Genomic DNA, 21210 nt, shown 5'->3' on the forward strand with positions numbered 1-21210 from the left:
TGGCCATACACTATAAGATCCGCTCGTTTGGCCACATCGCCAAACATGCAGATCTTTTCCCAATATGCCTACCAACGGCAGGGCTATATCCAAACTATTGGGTTACAAAAAGGAGCAATGGGCTCCATTGGGTCAATCACCTGAAAAATTAAACCTTCCTGATCAATATCGATGACAGATATTGATCGACAAGGCCCTATACACGGGCAGATAAGCTGCCGAGTTGGATGATCTCCTTATATGGAACTCAAAACAGCAGCTGGGGGGGGGGCTTGTCTGAAAGCCAGTTAGGTTATAAGATATGCAAAGAAATGTCTTCTTCTTGAAGGCCAGTCAGAGTGAATTGTTACTTACAGCCATAGATATTCTTAACATTGTGACTAAATGGCTGATAGAACAATGTTTTCATGCATTCGCCATGTTAGACCTCAATGAGAAACAATGAACAATTCTAAAGATCACTGGTCTCAACAATTCTTCACAGTTAAAACTAGGTCAGATGTAATTGGTTTAAAAGGAAAATCCAGCCAGGTGATGAAGTCCCATTGGATGTCATGGGTCAACCTGGGAAGGGAAGACGTAATAGAGTCTCTTGTAAACAATACTATGTGGCCATCCACAAATAGAATTAGAATGCTAGAATTACACACTTTATAGCTGTCCTAAAAGCTAACAATGCATTTCAGTCATAAACAACTGCTATATATATCTATATATATCTATATCTATATATATATATATATATATATATATATATATATATATATATATATATATATACACAATCATTTGGTGGACTTAAAGCTTTATTTGTGTTTTTCTAAACTAAAGAGAAAGCAAGGAGATGAAGGCCAACCAAGCAAAATTGTCCATGGAAAACTGCAAAGCCATAAGCCAAGATAAATCTATCAAAAACAAGGCTGAAAGAGAAAGGTGAGTGCTCTTTTTCGGGAGGAGGGGGGTCAGGTTTGGGCATCGTAAGACTATGTCCATGTCATGTGTTGGGCTTATGGAAACACAGGTAATGGCAAAATACCAGTTTAGGAGCTGTCTTTAGCCCAAGAGTAACCAGTGGTTGTTCTTTCTTCTATTAACACTTTAACATGCAGCACAGCATTGATCAAAGAGTGCCCAGAAATGTAAATTCTATCACATCAGCTGCCCCCCCCCAATAGAATTGACTTGTTGCAGCAGGCAAGCAGTTAATCATCATGTTTGCCTCTCAAGTTCCTTCCCTGTTCCTCCATGTCTGCCTTCAAGTGAAGAGGAGGATGGCGGAGGCGTTGATTGTTTCTATGCCTGAAGGTGGGGGTTGTAAAATAGGAAAGATTTGCACTGACTGCTGCATTTTTCCTTCATTTTTTCCAGTGTATGAGAAGAGCTAAATGCCTTTCCTATCCTTTTTGCAAATAGAGACAGAGGTTGTATTCAGGTACATAGTCTACCAAAAATAACAGATACCAGAGTGTTTTGCTTGAATTGCAAGAAGCTATATGGGATGTTAACATGGCCCATCCTCTAGTAATGTGGTAGTGCAAACGTATCTGTGGAAAGTGCAAAAATGTTACAGTTTCCCTGAATGTTCCTAGTTTCTCATTAAAAAGTTCTTCTTACTGAGTCAACGCAGGGGAAAGTTACCCCAATATATTGTGAGGTAGCTGGATATACTAAATGTAGGATTTCCATAAAGGAATCAATGTCAGATACTTGCTTAGCCTGAAGTTCTAGGAATGCAAAAGGTGCTTCTCCCAGCTTTGAAGTTGAACCCTAGTTCCAATAAGGTTTAGGGAAACAAAAGGCTGAGGACTTTTTAATAATGAGTCTTTAGAAGTCACTTTCTCTTCAGTTGTGCCAGTTCCTGCTTTGGGTCCAATAACCCAAGAGTTTCCCTGTATAGGAGGCTTCAACAACCAGAACTCTCCTGCATAGAAATCCTCCCACTCCAGTTGTATCACTGTGAGGGTCTCTGGAGGGTTGCTTCCCATCAAACTGAGAGATTTGAAAAGACCATCCCTGAACCCTCCTTATGACAGCTCTTCTGTATAAGAGCAGGGATACCGTATATACCATTCATCCTGGAGGGTGCACAGCTTAATGCTCAAAGAAGCATCAGAGACCCCCAGAAAACACACAGGATTTCTGAATTACTGAAGACAGTTTAAGATGATTGTCATTTCTTAGCTTTGTAGCATTCAACTACTGCATTTTAATTTAGTTTATAATATATAATTTGGTATTTACAGGCGAGTGAGGGAACTGAATAGCAGCAACACAAAGAAGTTCCTTGAGGAGCGGAAGAGGGTGAGTACTATGGAGGATTCCCACATTGATATTTCCCACCTTACTGCTATGTAGGAATAATGTGCATAGAGGTATAACACTTGTCCCCTGATCAACTGGTTCAAGGAATGGCATGGTGTAATGGCAGGAGATGCTATTCCTATGTGCAAACAAATAAACTATATGCTGATAGATCCATAAAATCAAAATCATTCGCAGTAGTTTAATCCCAAAAAGACCCCCAGTCCAAGGGCCATGTAATTAAGTGAAATCAAACAAAATGCGAAAACGGGATAGACTTACTGTTCGTTGAAAAAGGAGCCCAGATGATTTATAAAAAGTAGAAAAATCTTTATTAGGACATTTTCAAGCCTGTCACGTTTCATGCCAAGGGAGGGCACTTACTCATAGGCTAACGTCTAGCCTATGATTAAGTGCCCACCCTTGGCATGACATATTCAAGCCTGATGCGTTTCATGCCAAGTGTGGGCATTTACTCATAGGCTAGACCGCTAGCCTATGAGTAAGTGCCCACCCAAACATGTCAAACTTTGAATATGTCCTAATAAAGATTTTTCTACTTCTTATTTATCATCTGTGCTCCTTTTTCAACTAACAGTAAGGGGCACATTTACTTAGGGTCGAATATCGAGGGTTAATTAACCCTCTCGATATTTGACTGTCGAAGTAAAATACTTCGAATATCGAAGCCGAAGGATTTACCGCATTTATTAAAATCATTAAAATTTATGAATGATTTTCCTTCGATCAGAAAATTGTTAGGAAGCCTATCATAGGCTAACATTGATGTCCGGTAGGTTTAAGGTGGCAAAGTACTTGGTCAAAGTTTTTTTGAAGAGACAGTACTTTGACTATCGAATGGTCGAATAGTCGAATGATTGCCATTGTGCCATTGATGACATGTTTCCTATATGTCTACTGCACTGTAAATGATGGGCCATTCATGTTTCTAGGGCATTGCATTTCCTAATATTAATTTTAGGACATTTTATTTATAATATTTATTTTCCCCCCATCGTCACAACGGAACTTGCTGTGACATTAATGTCCTTCGTTTGTTTTAGCTGGCAATGAAACAGTCCAAAGAAATTGAGCAGCTGATTAAAAACCAAGCGGAACACATGGAGATCCTGGAGAAGCAGAATGAACAGGTACAGACACTGTCACTTATATTTGGAACTGACTCCCAGCAAAGAATCAGAATTAGGGTGCAGGGGGTGTCAAGATATGGCCCCCAAAGCATAAGGATATATATCAGTAAAGGATGTTACCCTTAATTTTACAAATAATTACCTAAACCAGCCAAAATGACAGTGTACCACCCTCAATCCAGTTGCAGGCATTGGATCTGTTATCCAGAAAACTTCACATAGTCTCCATTTTAATCAAATAATTAAAATTGTTAAAAATGATTTCCTTTTTTCTGTGAAATAATAAAACAGAACCTTCCTTATCCAAATTATAGACAGACCCCTTATCCATTCTGGAAAACAGATGCCATACCAGTACTACAATCTTGAGTCTATATTTACTCCATTCCACGTGGATTATAGTGTTTTATTTAGAATTTCATCCCACTTTAGGTCCTTGTTCTTTATAGGCTCAAGCCACATTCTGACAGTGTATATATATACAGTATACAGTATATATATATATATATATACAGTATATATATATATATATATATATATATATATATATATATATATATATATATATATATATTATAGAGGTGTGTGCCATATATATAGATAGATAGAGATATATATATATATATATATATATATATATATATATATATATATATATATATATATATATATATATATATATATATATATATATATATATATATATATATATATATATATATATATATATATATAGATATAGTCAATTCTTAGCAACCGCACTCTAATCCGGACTCAATTGGATTCATGTGCAGGGACAAAAGATTTACATGTAGAATTGTTGAAAAGACCCGCACTCCATATTGTTAAAAAAAAAAAATCTAATTTTCTTTATTGTGTACATATATCCGACGTTTCAGCCAACATTAGGGCCTTTTTCAAGGAAATGTGTTCCGAAACGTCGGATATATGTACACAATAAAGAAAATTAGATTTTATTTGGAGTCTTCAATTCCTGTTCGGCAAAAAAAACAAATTTCTTTGGATTCATTATTGTCTGATGAAAGAGAAAATGTGCGCATTTATTTTCATAAATCATAAGTGTGTCCCAGGAGTCCCCCCTGTATTTCTGTGCGGGTGTTGGCCACCTGTTGTCCCCTTTAAAGAGCAGTAGGACAGTTATCTTCTCAATACAGGAATCTGCTCCCACTCTATTAGAGCTCCTTAAAAACCTTAATTTTAAAGTTGAACATTTTTAAATAGAAGATATACCGTGTTACATACAGTGTTGAAAATACCTTAATTCCCAAATGTATTATTTTGTATAAGTTGGTGTATGTTCAGTAAGCCAATACCAGAGCATGAGGCTCTTTCATGCATTTCCAGCAGGACATCAGAGCTTTACTCTTTGTATTTGTGTGTTTATTTTGCTTCATATCATCCTGTGGTATCATTTTGAAATTCCGTGTTATTTTTTGCACGTGCAGCATATGAAAGTGTGCCATGCAGTATCTCAGTCACAAGGTATGGATGCTCTTCTCTCATCTTCTGATCTTCTCTGCTCTTCCTATTAGATACGGAACCACTCCAGTCTTCCTGTGTCAGAACCATCCCAGTCCCCCTGTGTCAGAACCATCCCAGTCCCCCTGTGTCAGAACCATCCCAGTCCCCCTGTGTCAGAACCATACCAGTCCCGCTTTGTCAGAACCATCCCAGTCCCCATTTGTCAGAACCACCCCAGTCCCCCTGTGTCAGAACCACCCCAGTCCCCCTGTGTCAGAACCATCCCAGTCCCCCTGTGTCAGAACCATCCCAGTCCCCCTATGTCACTGAGATTCAGTTACTCACATCGATTCTGCTTGTCCTGGGTCATTCATTGCTACAACAGTCAAACTGATGCACCAACCTTTACATTCATCCATTGAGTTTGCCTTGTGCCAGTCTCGCAGTGCATTCAGTCCAGCTCCAACTCACCCTGTTGCCAGTCAATCAGCAGTGCTTCCTAAACTGGGGGACTGGGCCCAACTGGGAGACCTGGGGCAGTGAAGGGGTAATTGAACCAAAAAAGCCTGACAACAACTTCATTTTCTATTCTTTTCTATACACGTTTCCTAATGATACACTGACTCACTGCATATGTTGTTCCATCAAAATAACATGTTTTTCTTGATTTGGGCCTAAGGCAAAGGAGATGCAGCAGATGGTGAAGCTGGAAGCAGAGATGGACCGCCGTCCAGCAACTGTTGTGTGAAGCTGCAGAATGTGAACTGAAGTGAAGGAATCTTCTGCTCTTTCAAGAACACTGTAAAATACTGACCCCAAACACTGAAGCATATTCTCCTGCTGCGCTGTCTGGCCCAGCAACAGATAAAGAGGCAACTTTTACATTTTAGACCCGGCATGGTTCCTTTTAACATTCTGAGCACTGTTGACATTTATGCTACAGAAAAAAAAGATTACTGTTAAAGAGAGATGTTTTTATGAAGAGTAATAGTTCTGTTAATATTATTTTATTATTTTTATTTGGTGGCGCATATGGAGAACCATGGCACTGGCATTAAACATCATGAAGACAAACCATGGCCTACTTACCTGAATGGTGTATTCCAGGAGCACCAATTAGTTCTGTGGCAGGAGATACTGTGCATCTGGTTGACCACCTGCCCTTGGCTAAGTTTTCATTGTAGTTCTTCGGAGTAGCTGATTCTTGCATGCAAAAGCATAGAGAGCTTGTACTTGAGCTCAGTATACATGGAGAGCTTAAGCTGAATATACCTGGAGAGTGTGTGCTTGAGCTCATTATACATGGAGAGCTTAAGCTGAATATACCTGGAGAGTGTGTGCTTGAGCTCATTGTACATGGAGATCTTGAGCTTGAGATCAGTATACATGGAGTGCTTGAGCTTAAGCTGAGTATACATGGAGATCTTGAGCTTGAGCTCAGTGTACATGGAGATATTTTGCTTGAGCTCATTATACATGGAGAGCTTGTGCTTAAGCTCATTGTACATGGATCTTGTGCTTGAGCTCAGTATACATGGATAGCTTGCGCTTGAGATCAGTGTACATGGAGAGTTTGTGCTTAAGCTGAGTATACATGGCGATCTTGTGCTTGAGCTCAGTGAACATGGAGATATTGTGCTTGAGCTCAGTATACATGGTGAGCTTGAGCTGAGTATACATGGAGAGCTTGTGCTTAAGCTGAGTATACATAGAGATCTTGTGCTTGAGCTCAGTGTACATGGAGAGCTTGCAATTGAGCTCGGTAAACATGGAGAGCTTATGCTTGAGCTCAGTATACATAGAGAACTTGTGCTTGAGCTGAGTATACATGGAGAGCTTGTGCTTGAGCCCAGTGTACATGACGGCATTACAGCTCTCCAGCTCTCCTGTGTTGAACATACCTGGCAAGCACAACCTGTAGGGCATCCCCCATATGCCAACAGTGGCCTGGGAAACAAGTAGCCTCTACTTTTCATTACTCCTAATGTAGAGCAAAATGCTTAGCGAGAATCCATGCAATTTCTTAATTCCGTGCCATGACAGGTTTCCAATGACGTTGCTTATTCTTTAGTCTACACACTGGTAAGTTTAAACTCTTCTTTAAATTATTTAGATATAATAGAAAAAGGGATTCCACAAGATCATACTTGATACTACTGTATAAAAAAAAAAATCACATTTGGCACCAAAGATATGTACTGTAAATGATTCCGTTCCTGTAACAGTAAATGTCTGTTTCTGAATTTAAATCCAAAATGTTTTTTTTGTATTATAAATATAATATCTAAGATGCCTTTAAGCCAGTAGCTTTAATTATTTAATGGGAGAGTTTATTCAACCCCCGCACCTTGCCGAAAGAACTACTTTGTAGCAAGCTTTTAAGCAATAAATACGCCGCGGATGAAACCAGTGCTCAGATGTTAAAAGAATCGTGCAATAGGCACTTTAAGAAAACGTTTACAACCAATATTGTACAGAAGTTAAATGTTGATTTTAATGCTGCAAATTCCAGATGTTACAGCGTATTTTAAAAGATAAAACAAAAATGGGAATGATAAAGGTTTGTAACTGTGAAGATGTATAAAGTATTTATACATATAAATATATATATAAATACATAAAGATATATATACTTGTACGCAAATATTGTAGAATATTCATGTTAATGCAGGGAGAACACTTTGTAAACTTTACTATTAGGTGATGTTTGCATGTTATGCTGGTTATGCACAATACCATAGCCATGTCGTATTTCTGTAAATGTATCACCCTCTGATCGTACCGAACAGCCAACTGGTTTTTAACATTGCGATGATGTGTCCGCTAGTTTAGTGATTTTTGTATTACTGCAAGTCATGGGAGCAGGCAGCCTGTTGTAGAGCTACGAGCCCTGCCATAGGGTTTGCCAATACGACTTTCTGCCCTTTCTGACTCATTTTCTATACAAGGCCACAACGTCAATACTGTATGCAGAATTTCAGGCCAATATTTTGTGTTTGTTGCAGAGTTGATTTGCATGGTCCCCGAACCGGTGCCATTTACTGGGCAAATGCATGTGCCAGCCATTCACTAGTAACATATCCACAGTGCCAATATAGACACAAACCAATCTGCTAGCTTTGGGATTCCCAATTCAGTCAGTCTCCTATTTGTTACCATGGGATCCTTTTTCATCTGTTGAGCCCCATTTTTAGGAAGCTGTTCATTTAAAAATAAACAAGTGCAATAACAAGTAAGCAATTTTCTTCCTACTTCCTATGTCTTAACCGTTTCTGTGTCCATCATATCATAAGGCCATGGCCTAGTACAAGGCAAGTTAGACTCCCTGTATTGTATCTTGATCAAATAAAATGTTGGTGTATATTTACCCAGATAAATATTAATTATCATATTTGCCAATCTCTCCCCGATTTTGACCTTGGTGATGTCCGGTGTATTGCTAGATATTGGTAGATCATTTACCTTTTTGTGCCTAAGCTCAATGGTTACTAGTCTCTGTCTTCCACAAACTCACTATTGCCTTTGACTTATTGGAATACTCTGTATCTGTGCCCCGGGACTGTCTTATAATATGAGACCGACATTGTGCTGTCTTTCATTTTGTGCTTTGGATTTACTTTATGGGTAACACCATATGGGACTCGTGGGAGGGAGGTCCACAATGTAAAGAGAAAAATGATTGTTATTGACTTTGTTTTCCACTCTAGTGAGAATAACCCTGCTTGTGGTGGCATAGTGATGGTAATGGAAAACCAATCCCAGCAAGTCCTGGTGTCTACTGCTTATTTCCAGTAGCCTCGCTTTTAGAAGAAAAGCTGAGTTAGTTGTCCATGCAGTACCCTACCCAATCTCAAATGGCAATGCAAACATCAAGTATCTATGTAGTCAGATGTTTTATGTGTATTTATCTTTAAACACAGCCTTAAGTAACTGTTCATAGCTTTCTATTTTTTATTGGTGCAAAAAATCCTGGTTTTAAGTTGATCTTGTATGGATGATGTTTTTTTTTTTAAATTTTTCTTTAATAAATCTTTTGGTGTTTTACAGCGCTGCTTTGTATTCAGTATTAAGTCATCAATAAACCTCTAGTTGTGGTCTAGGCCCCACTCGGTATGATGGCAGGGACAAAATATATCATAGACTGGTTAGTAGATGCTCTTGGAGTCCATGTGAATTAGGCTTTATTGTAAGTAGCCCTGGTTTCTCTCCCAAGAAAGCCAGTGTGGCCAATGGAATACGGTGAGATTTCAAGCATTTTTCCCAATGAAATTTCCCCCATTAGCCCCTATGAAAAGTGCTTGGAAGAGCAAGAATGAAATTTCCCCCATTAGCCCCGATGAAAAGTGATTGGAAGAGCAAGAATGAAATTTCCCCCATTAGCCCCTATGAAAAGTGATTGGAAGAGCAAGCCCCTGCACCTATGAGCAATGGTCATTGCCACATTAAATGAAATCAAAGGTTCTTGTATTCTCAGCCATGTTTTATAGGGGCTGGTGGAAGGTGTTTTGGGCATTTTGGTTCCATGTTTTTGTACCTTTCAGAGACACACAGATAAATCCATCCAACATACCTCTTTACTTCTAATTCTAATGAATTTGTTGGATGTTCTCACAAGGCTTGGTCTCTACATTATACTGTCACCCAAGGGAAGCCAAAGTATACAGACTACTGTATATAGTCAAAATGACTCCTTGGAGACAAGGTCAAGAAAACGAAAAGTAAAATAATCTGTAATTATGGCATAGAAGTCAAGCTCATTACTGATGTCATAGTATATTATCATGGTTGGGCCAATCTTACAGTTCCCCCATGCCTACCTGACATAACAGCCCTTATAAGGGTGTGTGTGTATTTAAGACAACAGCCAAATGACAAGGAATGTTCAAATAGTATAAATAGATGGATAGTATTATGTACTGTAGCACCAACTAAATCAGAACAGATGACCTCCACTTGTCCCTAGGTACCTGGTAACTGATTTGCTGACACAACTGGAATTCAACAGCAATGTCATTAAGGGGTAGATTTATCAAGGGTCGAAAAATCCAAATTTCAAGTTTATTTGAGTGTAATTCGACTAGGGAATAGTCCAAAGTCGAGTTAAAAAAAAATCGGAACTCAAATTTTGAAATTTATCATGTACTGTCCCTTCAAAAATTCGAATTTGACTATTCACCATCTAAAACCTGCCTAATTTAATCCTACAATCAATTTGGATTCGTTTGGTGGACTTTTGAAAATCCAATTTTTTGTTTTATCTTTTATTTGAAAAGCTCGAATCAAATTCAATCGAATTCGTTTCGAGTTTGCTGGTCGACCCTAATCACCAGAATTTAAATAATTTACATTTTTTAATAAATTTTGATTGGTCATTTTTTTCGAATTGTGAGTTTATGGGAGTTTTTAGAAACTCAGATAAACTCGAAATTTGACCCTTGATAAATCTGCCCCCTAATGTTTCTGTTTAATGCAAAAGGCAAATCAGAATAATATGCTCTTGGGGAGAAATGTTTTTTTCGTAAAGTACTATTTTAAGTAACAGCATTTTCAAACATTTGGCACGGAAATACAACTAGTTGCGGTCTTTCCCAACTCAACAGGAGAGTTCATGTTGGCGTGTCGTGAGAACAATAGTATGAGATGACTATGGCCAATGGCAACGACTACTAAATATATTGTATGTCTCTTTGTTCCAAAATAGTGTAACTACATGGTCAGTATCATTAGGTTTAACTATGTGTGACTGAAAGTATGAAGCTTCAACAAACTATAGTATATAATCTGTACTTCATTTAAAGAGGAAGTAAAGTCTAAAATAGAATAATGCTAGAAATGCTGTATTTTGTATACTTAATATAAACATGAACTTACTGCACCACAAGCCTAATCAAACAAATGATTTATACTTTCAAAGTTGGCCACAGGGGGTCACCATTTTGTAACTGTGTTAAACATCTTTGCAAGACCAAGACTGTGCACATACTCAGTGTGGTCTGGGCTGCTTAGGGATTGTCATAAATTATCAAAACAGCACAAGTCAAATAATATCTGTCAGAAGCCGATACAGCAAGCCTGATTAATAATCAGAATACACTGACTGCAGTGGGTCCTGTGTTGTCATGTAATCTAATGTGGATTTTAGAGTTTTTGTGTTGTTTAATACAAACTTTCTCCACCAGTGGCTGCAGCAAAATAATCCTCCAAATAGAATCCCAGTTCATCTGTTTAAATCTGGCTCCATGGTCTTTGTCCCTGCAACTGGAGTTGGAAACAGTAAAGGGGATGTAAAGGCAAAGATAAAATCCAATACAGATCTCTACACAGTCGCCGACTGCTCTACTGCTGAAAGCTGCTTGAGTTCTACATGGCTGGGAAGTAAGGTGGGGCTCCCCCTGCTGTTCATAAGTATGATTGTTTCCCTGCAGAGCAGTTAGGGACCATCTGATAATTCCTATCCACAGCAGTAAATGAAGGGAGAATTTCACTGCATACAGTCAGGTTTCTTATAAAAACGGTACACATTTTATAATTAAAGTATATTGGAGATAGGTTTCTTTTTCATTAAAGAAAGTAAAAATGGGATTTTATTTTTTTGCCTTTACATGCCCTTTAAAAGAGCGCCGTCTATAAATAATGCCACCCTCAAAATACAACCCGATTGGTTGATTCGTGGCCAAGGGCCAGAAGGATGAGGTGCTGCCTGCATTAACCAATACAAGCTGCCAGCGACAGGACTTTCCAGCCATTTAAAATGAGTTGGAAAGAAACAATGTCCCTAATCAATAATCGATGCAATGTTTCACTTATGTACACGTGAGTTAAAGGTTTGGCACTACAATTACTCCATCTGCACCCATATAACTCACACTCATTATTTTAAAGCAGATAGAGACATAAACACATACTAATGGCTTTTCTCCGAGGCTGTCATGATCTAACCCTGGGGATCATCAGTATTGGTGTCCTAGGGGAGGTTTTTTAATAAATCTCAGCTATATCAACACTGGAGTTTATACATATAGCTAGCTATTGAAACAAGAGCAATAATTATTAGCCAGTACATCTTGAGAATTTAATAGAGAAAATAAATATATAATGTGCAGTTAGCCTAATAGAAAGTAAAGCTAGAAGGTAGAAATGTGGGAGTCCTGGAGCTACAGCTTGAGGAGGTAACATATAACAGATGTTGAAAGCAGGCACCTATAGATACACAACCAGGCATATGAGTAGATGAAAATGAATTCTTTATTACAAATACATAAGATGTATATATGTAGCCATACGCGTTTTGTGCACCATATGTTTTTGTAATAAAGGATTCATTTTCATTTATTCATACATCTGGGCTTGGGTCTATCTTCTGATCTAGGACACATCCGTGAGCTGCCTGAGAGTACAGGGATGCAACCTATTCATACACAATTTTAGCATTTTCTCTGCCTTAGAAGAAGGGAATATTGAGTAAGAGCTTGTTTTTTTCATTCACTTAGGCTACAGAATACATTAACATAACCTATAGCTGCCCTGTTTATTAACCGAATATTAGAAGCGGCTTCCATACAGTTCTTTGTCTTGTATCCAACTCCCTTGAGTCGACAGTGTAAAGCAGATAAGGGTGAATTGGTCTGAACAAATCTAAATTAAATGGAATGTTTCTTTGATTCTGTGATAAATCATGCTATCAGCAGATATTAAATAGAGTAAAAGGAAACAAATACAATGACTAGCAGTACATACACACACTTCTGTAACATTTGAGACTATGGTCCACTTGTTATGGGATAGCTGACACTAGGGGGCACATTTACTCAGTTCGAGTGAAGGAATAGAATAAAAAAAACTTCGAATTTCGAATGTTTTTTTTTGGCTACTTCGACCATCGAATTGGCTACTTCGACTTCGAATCGAACTATTTGAACTAAAAATCGTTCAACCATTCGATAGTCGAAGTACTGTCTCTTTAAAAAAATCTTCGACCCCCTACTGTACTTCGCCATCTAAAACCTACCAAACCTCAATGTTAGCCTATGTGGAAGGTCCCCATAGGCTTTGCAAGCTTTTTTTGGTCAAAGAAAAATCGTTTGATCGATGGATTAAAATCCTTCGAATCGAACGGTTCGAAGGATTTAATAATTCGATCGAACGATTTTTCATTCGATCGAACGAATTGCGGTAAATCCTTCAACTTCGATATTCGAAGTCGAAGGATTTACCTTCGGCAGTTGAATATCGAGGGTTAATTAACCCTCGATATTCGACCATATGTAACTCTGCCCCTAGGTTGTGGTGTTGTCTCATCGAAATCTGGTGCTTCCACTACTCCAGGTGTTTATAAGGCATCAGCATTTTTGGGAAAGGAAACGTCTCTCCCACCGACGTTCGTTGGAGCCACCAGCCAACTGGATCAATGGCATTTGGCTTTGCATTCGTATGGCCAAACTGGGCAATATTTACTATTTGGCACAGTTTGTAGGTGTATGGGTGCTTTTAGTGTGTATAATAGTGTTTATTATAGGCTAAATTGGCAATACCATATGCATAGTAAACAATAAAGAAAGACACAATGTAGAATACAGATAGGATGCTGAGATTCTTTGTTGCTTTTTCTTCTATGAGCATTAACCGCTCCCCATCATTATGTGAATGTTTTTAGTTGAGGGGGTGCATTTGTCCAACAGATTTGCTCATACCTAGGCTTCTGATGTGACAGTTGTTTAGCTCTATAGAGGTTTTCTCAAACTCTATTTACCATTTATGGAAATGCGTTGCTATATTATTAGACGAGCCGGAGTTTAACAGGGTTGCTATATTATTAAGCCTGGCATTGATGGATATGTTGCTCTTTTATTCAAATCGAGCAATTGCTGGAGACGTGTTCTTTTGTTATTAACATCCAACATGTGCAGAGGTGTGTTTGTCTATGGATGAAGCATTGCTGGTTACAGGGGGCTCCAAACCTAATCACTTCTCTGTCCCCCCATAATAACCTGATGTTGTACACTGTTCCACTGGTTCAGCTTCTTGCATTGATCTTACAGGCCTTGGAAAATGTTGTGGTTTGATGGACTTGTTTTTTCTGTTAATGTAACGGCTTCACCAAATGTGCTGACATTTTTTTTTTTAATTCTAAAAGGCTCAATCAACGGGGGTGCTGATTCCTTAGGGTCAGGGCACACAGGCAGATTTGGGGAGATTAGTCGCCCGGTGACAATTCTCCTCTTCTTCGGGGCGACTAATCTCCCCGAACTGCCTTCCAGCCGGCTAAAATGAAAGTCGCCGGCTGGATGACACTCGGAACGATTTGTTTTCCGAAGTCGCCCGAAGTTTCCTCGTGAGGCAATTTCAGGCGACTTCAGAAAAAGAATCGTTCCGAGTGCCATCCCGCCAGCGATTTTCATTTTAGCCGCAGGGGAGGCAGTTCGGGAGATTAGTCGCCCCGAAGAAGAGGAGATTTGTCGACGGTCGACTAATCTCCCCGAATCTGCATGTGTGCCCTGACCATTAAGAAGAAAATACTAGTTCTAACATATCTTGGGCATAAAGGGCTCAGAGATGACATTCTCTGTTTAGATATCTAGATAGACATAGCAAAAGCTTATGGGGCTAACTGCTTCTTGTACCAGTGTGACTGCTCATAGGAACCAATCATACCTGGGCTTTGGTTTTCTAACCTGTAATAGACAACAAATGAGATGCAAATGGGTTGTTGTCTGTTCAACATCCAAAGATGTCATGTATGTATATCAAACTTGTGGGGCCACATTTATCAGCCAAACTATTAGCTGTGCATATCCGTTATCCTGATTCATTGACCAATATGTCTACCTACAGCCAATGAGACTCTCAGAAAATTTACTGTACATTTAATGTGGAAATACTGTTTAATAAAGCTCTAACATGATACACTGTTTGATTTTTTTTACACTTATATATGGTGAGGGAACATTGCATTGTTGGTTTCTTTTTCAGTTATTTTATTCATAAAATAGTAGCCAAAAATAGGACTGTTTGCTTATTTTCTACCATTTTATAGCTCCTGTATCATGAATAAAAATGGAAGCAGAAAACAGCCTTGTGTTCCTTCTTTATCTAAATTATGTGCTGAATACTTTAGATATTCATTGTTCTCCAACAGATATGGACCACTTCAATGTGACAATATGGTTCTTGTCCAAGATAAAGTTTAAACTCCCCCCCTTAGTTATCTCTACAATGTTTGTCCAGATGCCGGTTAGGCGGCCCCATAACCTGCCGACTTGTTCTGGATGGGCTGAGTTGTCCTCTTGTATGGCCAGTTTTAGCTTGAAGGCCAGCGAGGAAGTGATTTCTTTTCTTTTAGGTAGATGGTTCTTAGATGGTTCTCTTAAAGGGGACCCGTAACCCAAAAAAATGATTCCAAATCCTATTTTAACTTGTTAGTCAAGCAAAATTAACTTTAATTACACTGTATAAATTATTTGAATCTTGTTTCCATCAGGCTGGGATCTCATAATTATAGCAAGCAAGCAGGAGCCATTTTGTGGACACTGATATAAAAGCGAGCCTTACATCATAAATCAAAAACAAAAATTGGGAGAGACTTATTTACTGTTATGTGAAAACGGAGCCCAAGTAATATATAAACTTAGGGTATGCTTTAGCCTAACCCATTTTGTGCCAACGATGGGCACTTACTCATAGGCTTGCATCATTCAGAATCTTGTTTGTGCACCAGAAAGGGGGAACTAATGTCCATCCCCATGTCCTGGCTTCACAATTAAATGGTTGAGAACTTGGGGAATGTGGGGAGAGCAGTGACATGTAGAAAGTGCTGAATGGAAAGTGAAAGTAATTCCTTGCCCCGCCTCTATGCCTAAAGGTGGCCATACACGGGCAGATAAAGCTGCCGATATCGGTCGTTTGGACCAATTTGACAGCTTATCTGCCTGTGTATGGGGGATTCCGACAGGTCTTCCCGATCGATATCTGGCCACGATATCGATCGGGAAGGTTGGATTTTTAACTGACCGACCCGTCGGAGCCCCTTGGCGCATCGTAATTCGATCGTTCGGCCGAACGTTCGAATTACCCCCGATATAGCCATGCAGTTAGTGGCATATCGGGGAAAGATCCACTTGTTTGGCGATGGCCAGCTTAGGGCATAGAGGAGGGGCAGCCAATATTTGATTGACAGCTTGTATTTTTTTAAATGAGTTTACAACAGCTATGAATGCTTTAATGAAAAAAAGAATTTGGATATCATGTTTAATTTGAAAAGGACTTTTATTATAAAGCATTTTATGTCTGGGTGACAGGTCCACTTTAAGTCCAGCTTGAAGGCCACCAAAGTAGGTGAGGTTGGTCTGTACAGTAGCTGTGCTATATCTAACTTATTACTGGGTAAGAAGTTCCTTGAAATATTTATCAACAGCAAATAAATGAGTTTTAATTCAAAAAAACCTTGTGTAAAATGTCACACATTGTCAGAAATCGATTTTGTGGGGTTAGTAAGTTCTACTTCAAATAAACTCACAACTCAAAATCCGATAAAAAAACTCAATTGAATCAAATAAAAAAATGCCATTGACTTCTACATGACCTCGACAGCTTTTAGATGCCGATTTTATACATTCAAGTTTTCAAATACCTGACATTTGAGTTTTTAAAAATATAATTCGAATCTGTGCATTTTTGTGCAAAATAATTTAAAATTCAGACCTTGATAAATCACCCTCTTGGTGTACACTAAAGGGCAGATTTATCAAAATACGGATGAGGGAAAAAACGGCAAAAAAACTTGTGCAACTTTTTTCTTAAATTCTAGCTTTTTCAAAAAGTTGCATGCCAGAGAGTATCTCATTGTCCCATTCATTTTCAATGAGGCTAAAAATATTTGAATAAACTGTTATGCTCGGGGGGGGGGGGGGGTTCACATTGCTAGCTCATCAAGTTTTTGAGATTCAGATATTTTCAAATTATAAAATACTCCACAAATTCACAGTAGTTTCATGGAGACATATTTATCCAAAATCATATTTTGGATTTGTAAATTGTTTTATTTGTCATCGAAAAAAACATGAAGGCTCGAATGCGCTCATATTTATTTCTTAAAAACTCGACTTTAATTCACTTAAAAAGTGGGAAAAAAAACCTCCAATGCGGCCCAGTCACATTCTACACATGGCTACCAAGTCAAAATAAATTGGTGGAATTTTGGTAGGACAACTCCTGTTGACTACTACATGAACGCAGCAGCTTTTAGTTGCTGAATTTTTAGATTTGCCATTTTCGCCAAAATTGCGAACATTTGAGATTCAGAATTTGTCAGTTGAATATGTGATTTTAAGTGCAAAAAACACAAATCGCAGTTTACGGTCAAGATAGAATGGTAATATAGTGGGCCCTGTAGCACAATAAATGTTGGTGTGGATCTTATTTGTTTAATAACATCATAATCTGTCTTAAAGGAGAACTAAACCTCCCAACTAATGAAAACCCCTACCCTCCATAGTCCCGCCTACCTGCTCCCCTCGCACAGGTGTTGATACCTGTAAAAGCCCCTAAGTCTTTAATTACCCCTCGATGCAGAGTCAGCGCAGCAGAGCTCACTGGCGCCATCTTCACCGCTTCGGGAATCTTCTGATCCCTTTTGCAATTCCCGTGGCTGTAGGCGCATGCACAGTTTTTCAGGACTTCACTGAAAAATTGCTGCAACTGCGCATACGTCGATATGCCGTTACTTACTGAAGACCCCCAATTCGGTTAAGATGGCCCCCACTGCTCCACTGTGCTGTAATTAAAGACTTCAGGGCATTTACAAGTATTAACACCTGCGCGGGGGGGGAACATGGAGGGGGGACTATAAGGGAAGGGGTTTTCATTAGTTTGGGGGTTTAGTTCTCCTTTAATATTTGGCCTTGCAAACAAATGGTGAATAAGCACTGTTGCTGTCAAACATACCTGTTTCAAGTTGTAAAACTACAACATGGAAAGCTGTTTTTCTTGCTCCTCTGGGTTATTACACATGTCTGCGAAATAAACAGTGAGAATCTGAATTGCAAGTGTCAGGGCAGCATCCGACATCCGTGCCAAGCGTTCCCCATAGAGTTTACAGCAAAGAGATATTTTGAGGTAATGTAATGTAATCAGTTATGTTGCCACTTTGCCGGAAATATTTTGACTATATAAAAAAAATGCGTGCAATAAAATATTCAGAGGGGCGAGGGACCGCCGTTGCCCTAAATGAGATGATTAGCCTTACAGAAGAACCTTGGGTACATTGTTGTGCAGGCTTTAATGCATTTCATCAGCTTCTAACAGACACGTACAGATCCAGATTGTGTCACTGGCCTCGCACTTCATCCTTAGTTCTATGTGTAATTGTAAGAGATTGTGTTGGCGGCCTTGGCGCTGAAACCCAAGGCAAGTCGTTTCTTAAAAAAAAAATGAAATACCCATCTACAAAATGTTAAAAGACCAATGCTGTTTGCTTACCAAGCATGGGTGTTGCCATGGTGATCACTCAGTCAAAACATCTCAACAAGGAAAAATTAATATTCAATGGGCTAATTCACAGCGTCAGACATTGATGCCGTCCTGATTAGCATTTGTGTCGTTTGGTTCTCTGATAACCATAAGCTCCAAATATGGGCAGAAAATTGCCAGTCACAATCATTAGTGGCCATTTTATCGGGGCACCCGCCAAAGCAAATAGTCATTTGTGTTAGAGACAAGTCATGGCCAGAAGTACTACGTGTATCCTTATCAATGACCTGCAATCAAAGAATAAAAGACTTCCATTACTATTATCCCCAAGTCCAAATCCCATCCCCCAAAAGGTTATTGCTCACCAGAAGGCCGTTAAGGGCTATCAGACTGGCCATTGTTAGGGCACATCAGGGCATGGCCTAAAAACCATAATTTTTGCCATTTAGGTTTTTTTTTTACCAAGGTCCGAATATCCGAAGCTTGAATAATTTGTGGTTTTCAGAGCAAAAACAAAAATACGTTTTTCTCGAGATTTATAAAAGTCTGAGGGTCTTAAAACTCAGAATCTGAAATCCCGGCATCTAAAAGCTCTCGAGGTCCTGTCTAAGTCAATGGGGAAGGTCCCAGTGTCTGCGCTGATGTCCATACCGATATCCACTGAGTTTATGGTTTCTGCACAAAAAACTATTTTTTCGTAGTTTTCGTAGTTTTTTGCGCAGAAACCACGAACAATTCGGAGTTTTCGGGGAAAGCTCAGAAGTTTGCCCGACCCTATTTTTTCGGGCATTTTTCTTCATAAATAAGGTCCATTTGGGAAATCTGAGTTGCTCGGATTTCTAACTTAGAAATACCTTGATAAATAACACCCCCAGGGTCAGGTTTAGAAAAAAACTAATTCTGTTCATTCCTATGGGATTTTTAGAAGTGTATTTCTCAATGGGTGAAAGTTACCGGATTGATAAAAATTCTTCTAAAAATCTCATAGGAATGAACAGAAAGTGAGTGGGTGATTTTTATAAAGTGAAGTGCAATCTCACATCTTGTCCTTTGATCTTGCGAGGCATGCATTAGACCAGTGAACCCAGGACTGCATTTAGGTCTGATGCTGCCCTACGCACCGGACATAAACACGCCCCCTGCATGACGCGCGTGATTTACTATTGGAAATACTTGGAAGAGGCTGGGCTTTTTCATTTAAAAAATACATTTATAGGCACCTGAGGGCCACCCCCCAAAACCGGCCTCCCTAGGCACAGGCCCCTTGGGTGCCTTAATATAAATACGCCCCTTAGTGAACCCCAACCAGTGACTTTGGTACAACACGTTGCTCACTAACCCCATGGATGTTGCTCTCAGTGGCTCTCAGGTGCTTATAATAAGCCAAATAGCCCATCACAGCACTTATTTGGCACCCCCAGGAACTTTTTTCATGTATGTGTTGCTCCCCAAATCTTTTTACAATTGAATGTGGCTCACAAGTAAAAAAAAGGTTGGGGACCCCCGAATTACACTAACACATGTATACAGGCAAACAAAATACCCTTTAATAAGTATATAGCCAAAAAGTACCACTATAATACACCCATTCCATGGATGATAGCTAAAATATATCCTTATAAAAGGTGTTCAGTGATGTCATCAGTTATAATTGGTGTTTACAGGTATCACTTGTATCTAGGGATGCACCGAATCCACTATTTGGGATTCGGCCAAATCCCCGAATCCTTGTTGAAATATTCAGCCGAATATCAAACCTAATCCGAATCCTAATGGTCCAGACTGCGAATTAAAATAGGCCCTGGCATTTCAGGTACAAAGAGGCCCTATCAACCCACATAGAGGCCCAAACAGCTCCCACCAGCCCACTAAATACTGACTTTCTATGGGACCTTATAGGAGCCCTTCTGGCATTTGCCAGAACCACAGATTGCCAGTCCTGGCCTGCATATGCAAATTAGGGTCAGGGAAGGAAAAGGTGGAAAAAATTCTTCTTTTATGTGACGAAAAGTCCAGTGATTTCCCAACCCACACCTAATTTACATATGCAAATTATGTTTCAGATTCGGTTCGGTCAGGCACAAGGATTCGGCCGAATCCGAATTCTGCTGAAAAAGGCCGAATCCTGGATTCGGTGCATCCCTACTTGTATCACATCACATCTTGGACCTTGTGCAATGACTCCTTTATATAAAGAAAGCACCTTCGGATCTTTTCACCAGAACCTACTGGAACGTACTACCAAACTTGGTATCTTCATAAAATCCACACTTTATTAGTGCATTTAAAAGCATACAGTTAGTTTAAGCGGGCAGGAGAGGACACGGGTAAACGCATTTCATGACTACACCAGTCACTTCATTGAAAGTCTAAGTCCCCTCCCAGATGAAAATGAAATTGTCAATGTAACGAAAATGACTGACTATAGGAAGGGACTGGTGTCACCATAAATAAAATTTTGTTCCCATAGCCCCATGTTCCCTCATAGCCGCCCCCAAGCAAGACTGAAGACGATACCTGTTTACAGGGAACGTGTCAAAACCAAGGAGCCAATCGGGTGCTCTGGACTCAAGGGGCTTAGAGTGGACCAGGAGGGGAGATGGCAAATGGTGGTCCAACAGACGTTATTAACTTCTGATATCAAGGGGAGGGGCTTTGATTCTAAATGTAATTCTATATGTAATGTGATCAATCTATCTAAACAAGCTTTGACCAAAAATGAATTAAGGGCATTGAGTCTTGGCTTGAATTTTGTTCCCGATAAAGGCTTGCGAGTCTTTGATAAAATATAAGAAATTAATAACTTTGTTTG

General features: G+C 39.2%; 1 protein-coding gene across 8 annotated transcripts in view; it reads left to right on the forward strand.

The window, feature by feature from the left end:
* Positions 1-8982, forward strand: part of plcb4.S (phospholipase C beta 4 S homeolog) — a 160021-nt gene extending 151039 nt beyond the window's left edge. For 7 of the 8 annotated variants that reach the window (XM_018265087.2, XM_018265083.2, XM_018265084.2 and 4 more), the window contains 5 exons: positions 832-933; positions 2244-2301; positions 3366-3452; positions 4919-4955; positions 5614-8982. In XM_018265087.2, the coding sequence (XP_018120576.1) occupies positions 832-933; positions 2244-2301; positions 3366-3452; positions 4919-4955; positions 5614-5702 (373 nt within the window). In that variant the 3' untranslated portion in view covers positions 5703-8982. The remainder of the gene's footprint in view (positions 1-831; positions 934-2243; positions 2302-3365; positions 3453-4918; positions 4956-5613) is intronic. The other variant, XM_041564340.1, reaches the window with a different exon arrangement.
* The last annotated feature ends 12228 nt before the right edge of the window (positions 8983-21210 follow it).

Source organism: Xenopus laevis, chromosome 5S (genome assembly GCF_017654675.1).
Source record: "Xenopus laevis strain J_2021 chromosome 5S, Xenopus_laevis_v10.1, whole genome shotgun sequence".
NCBI lineage: Eukaryota > Metazoa > Chordata > Amphibia > Anura > Pipidae > Xenopus > Xenopus laevis.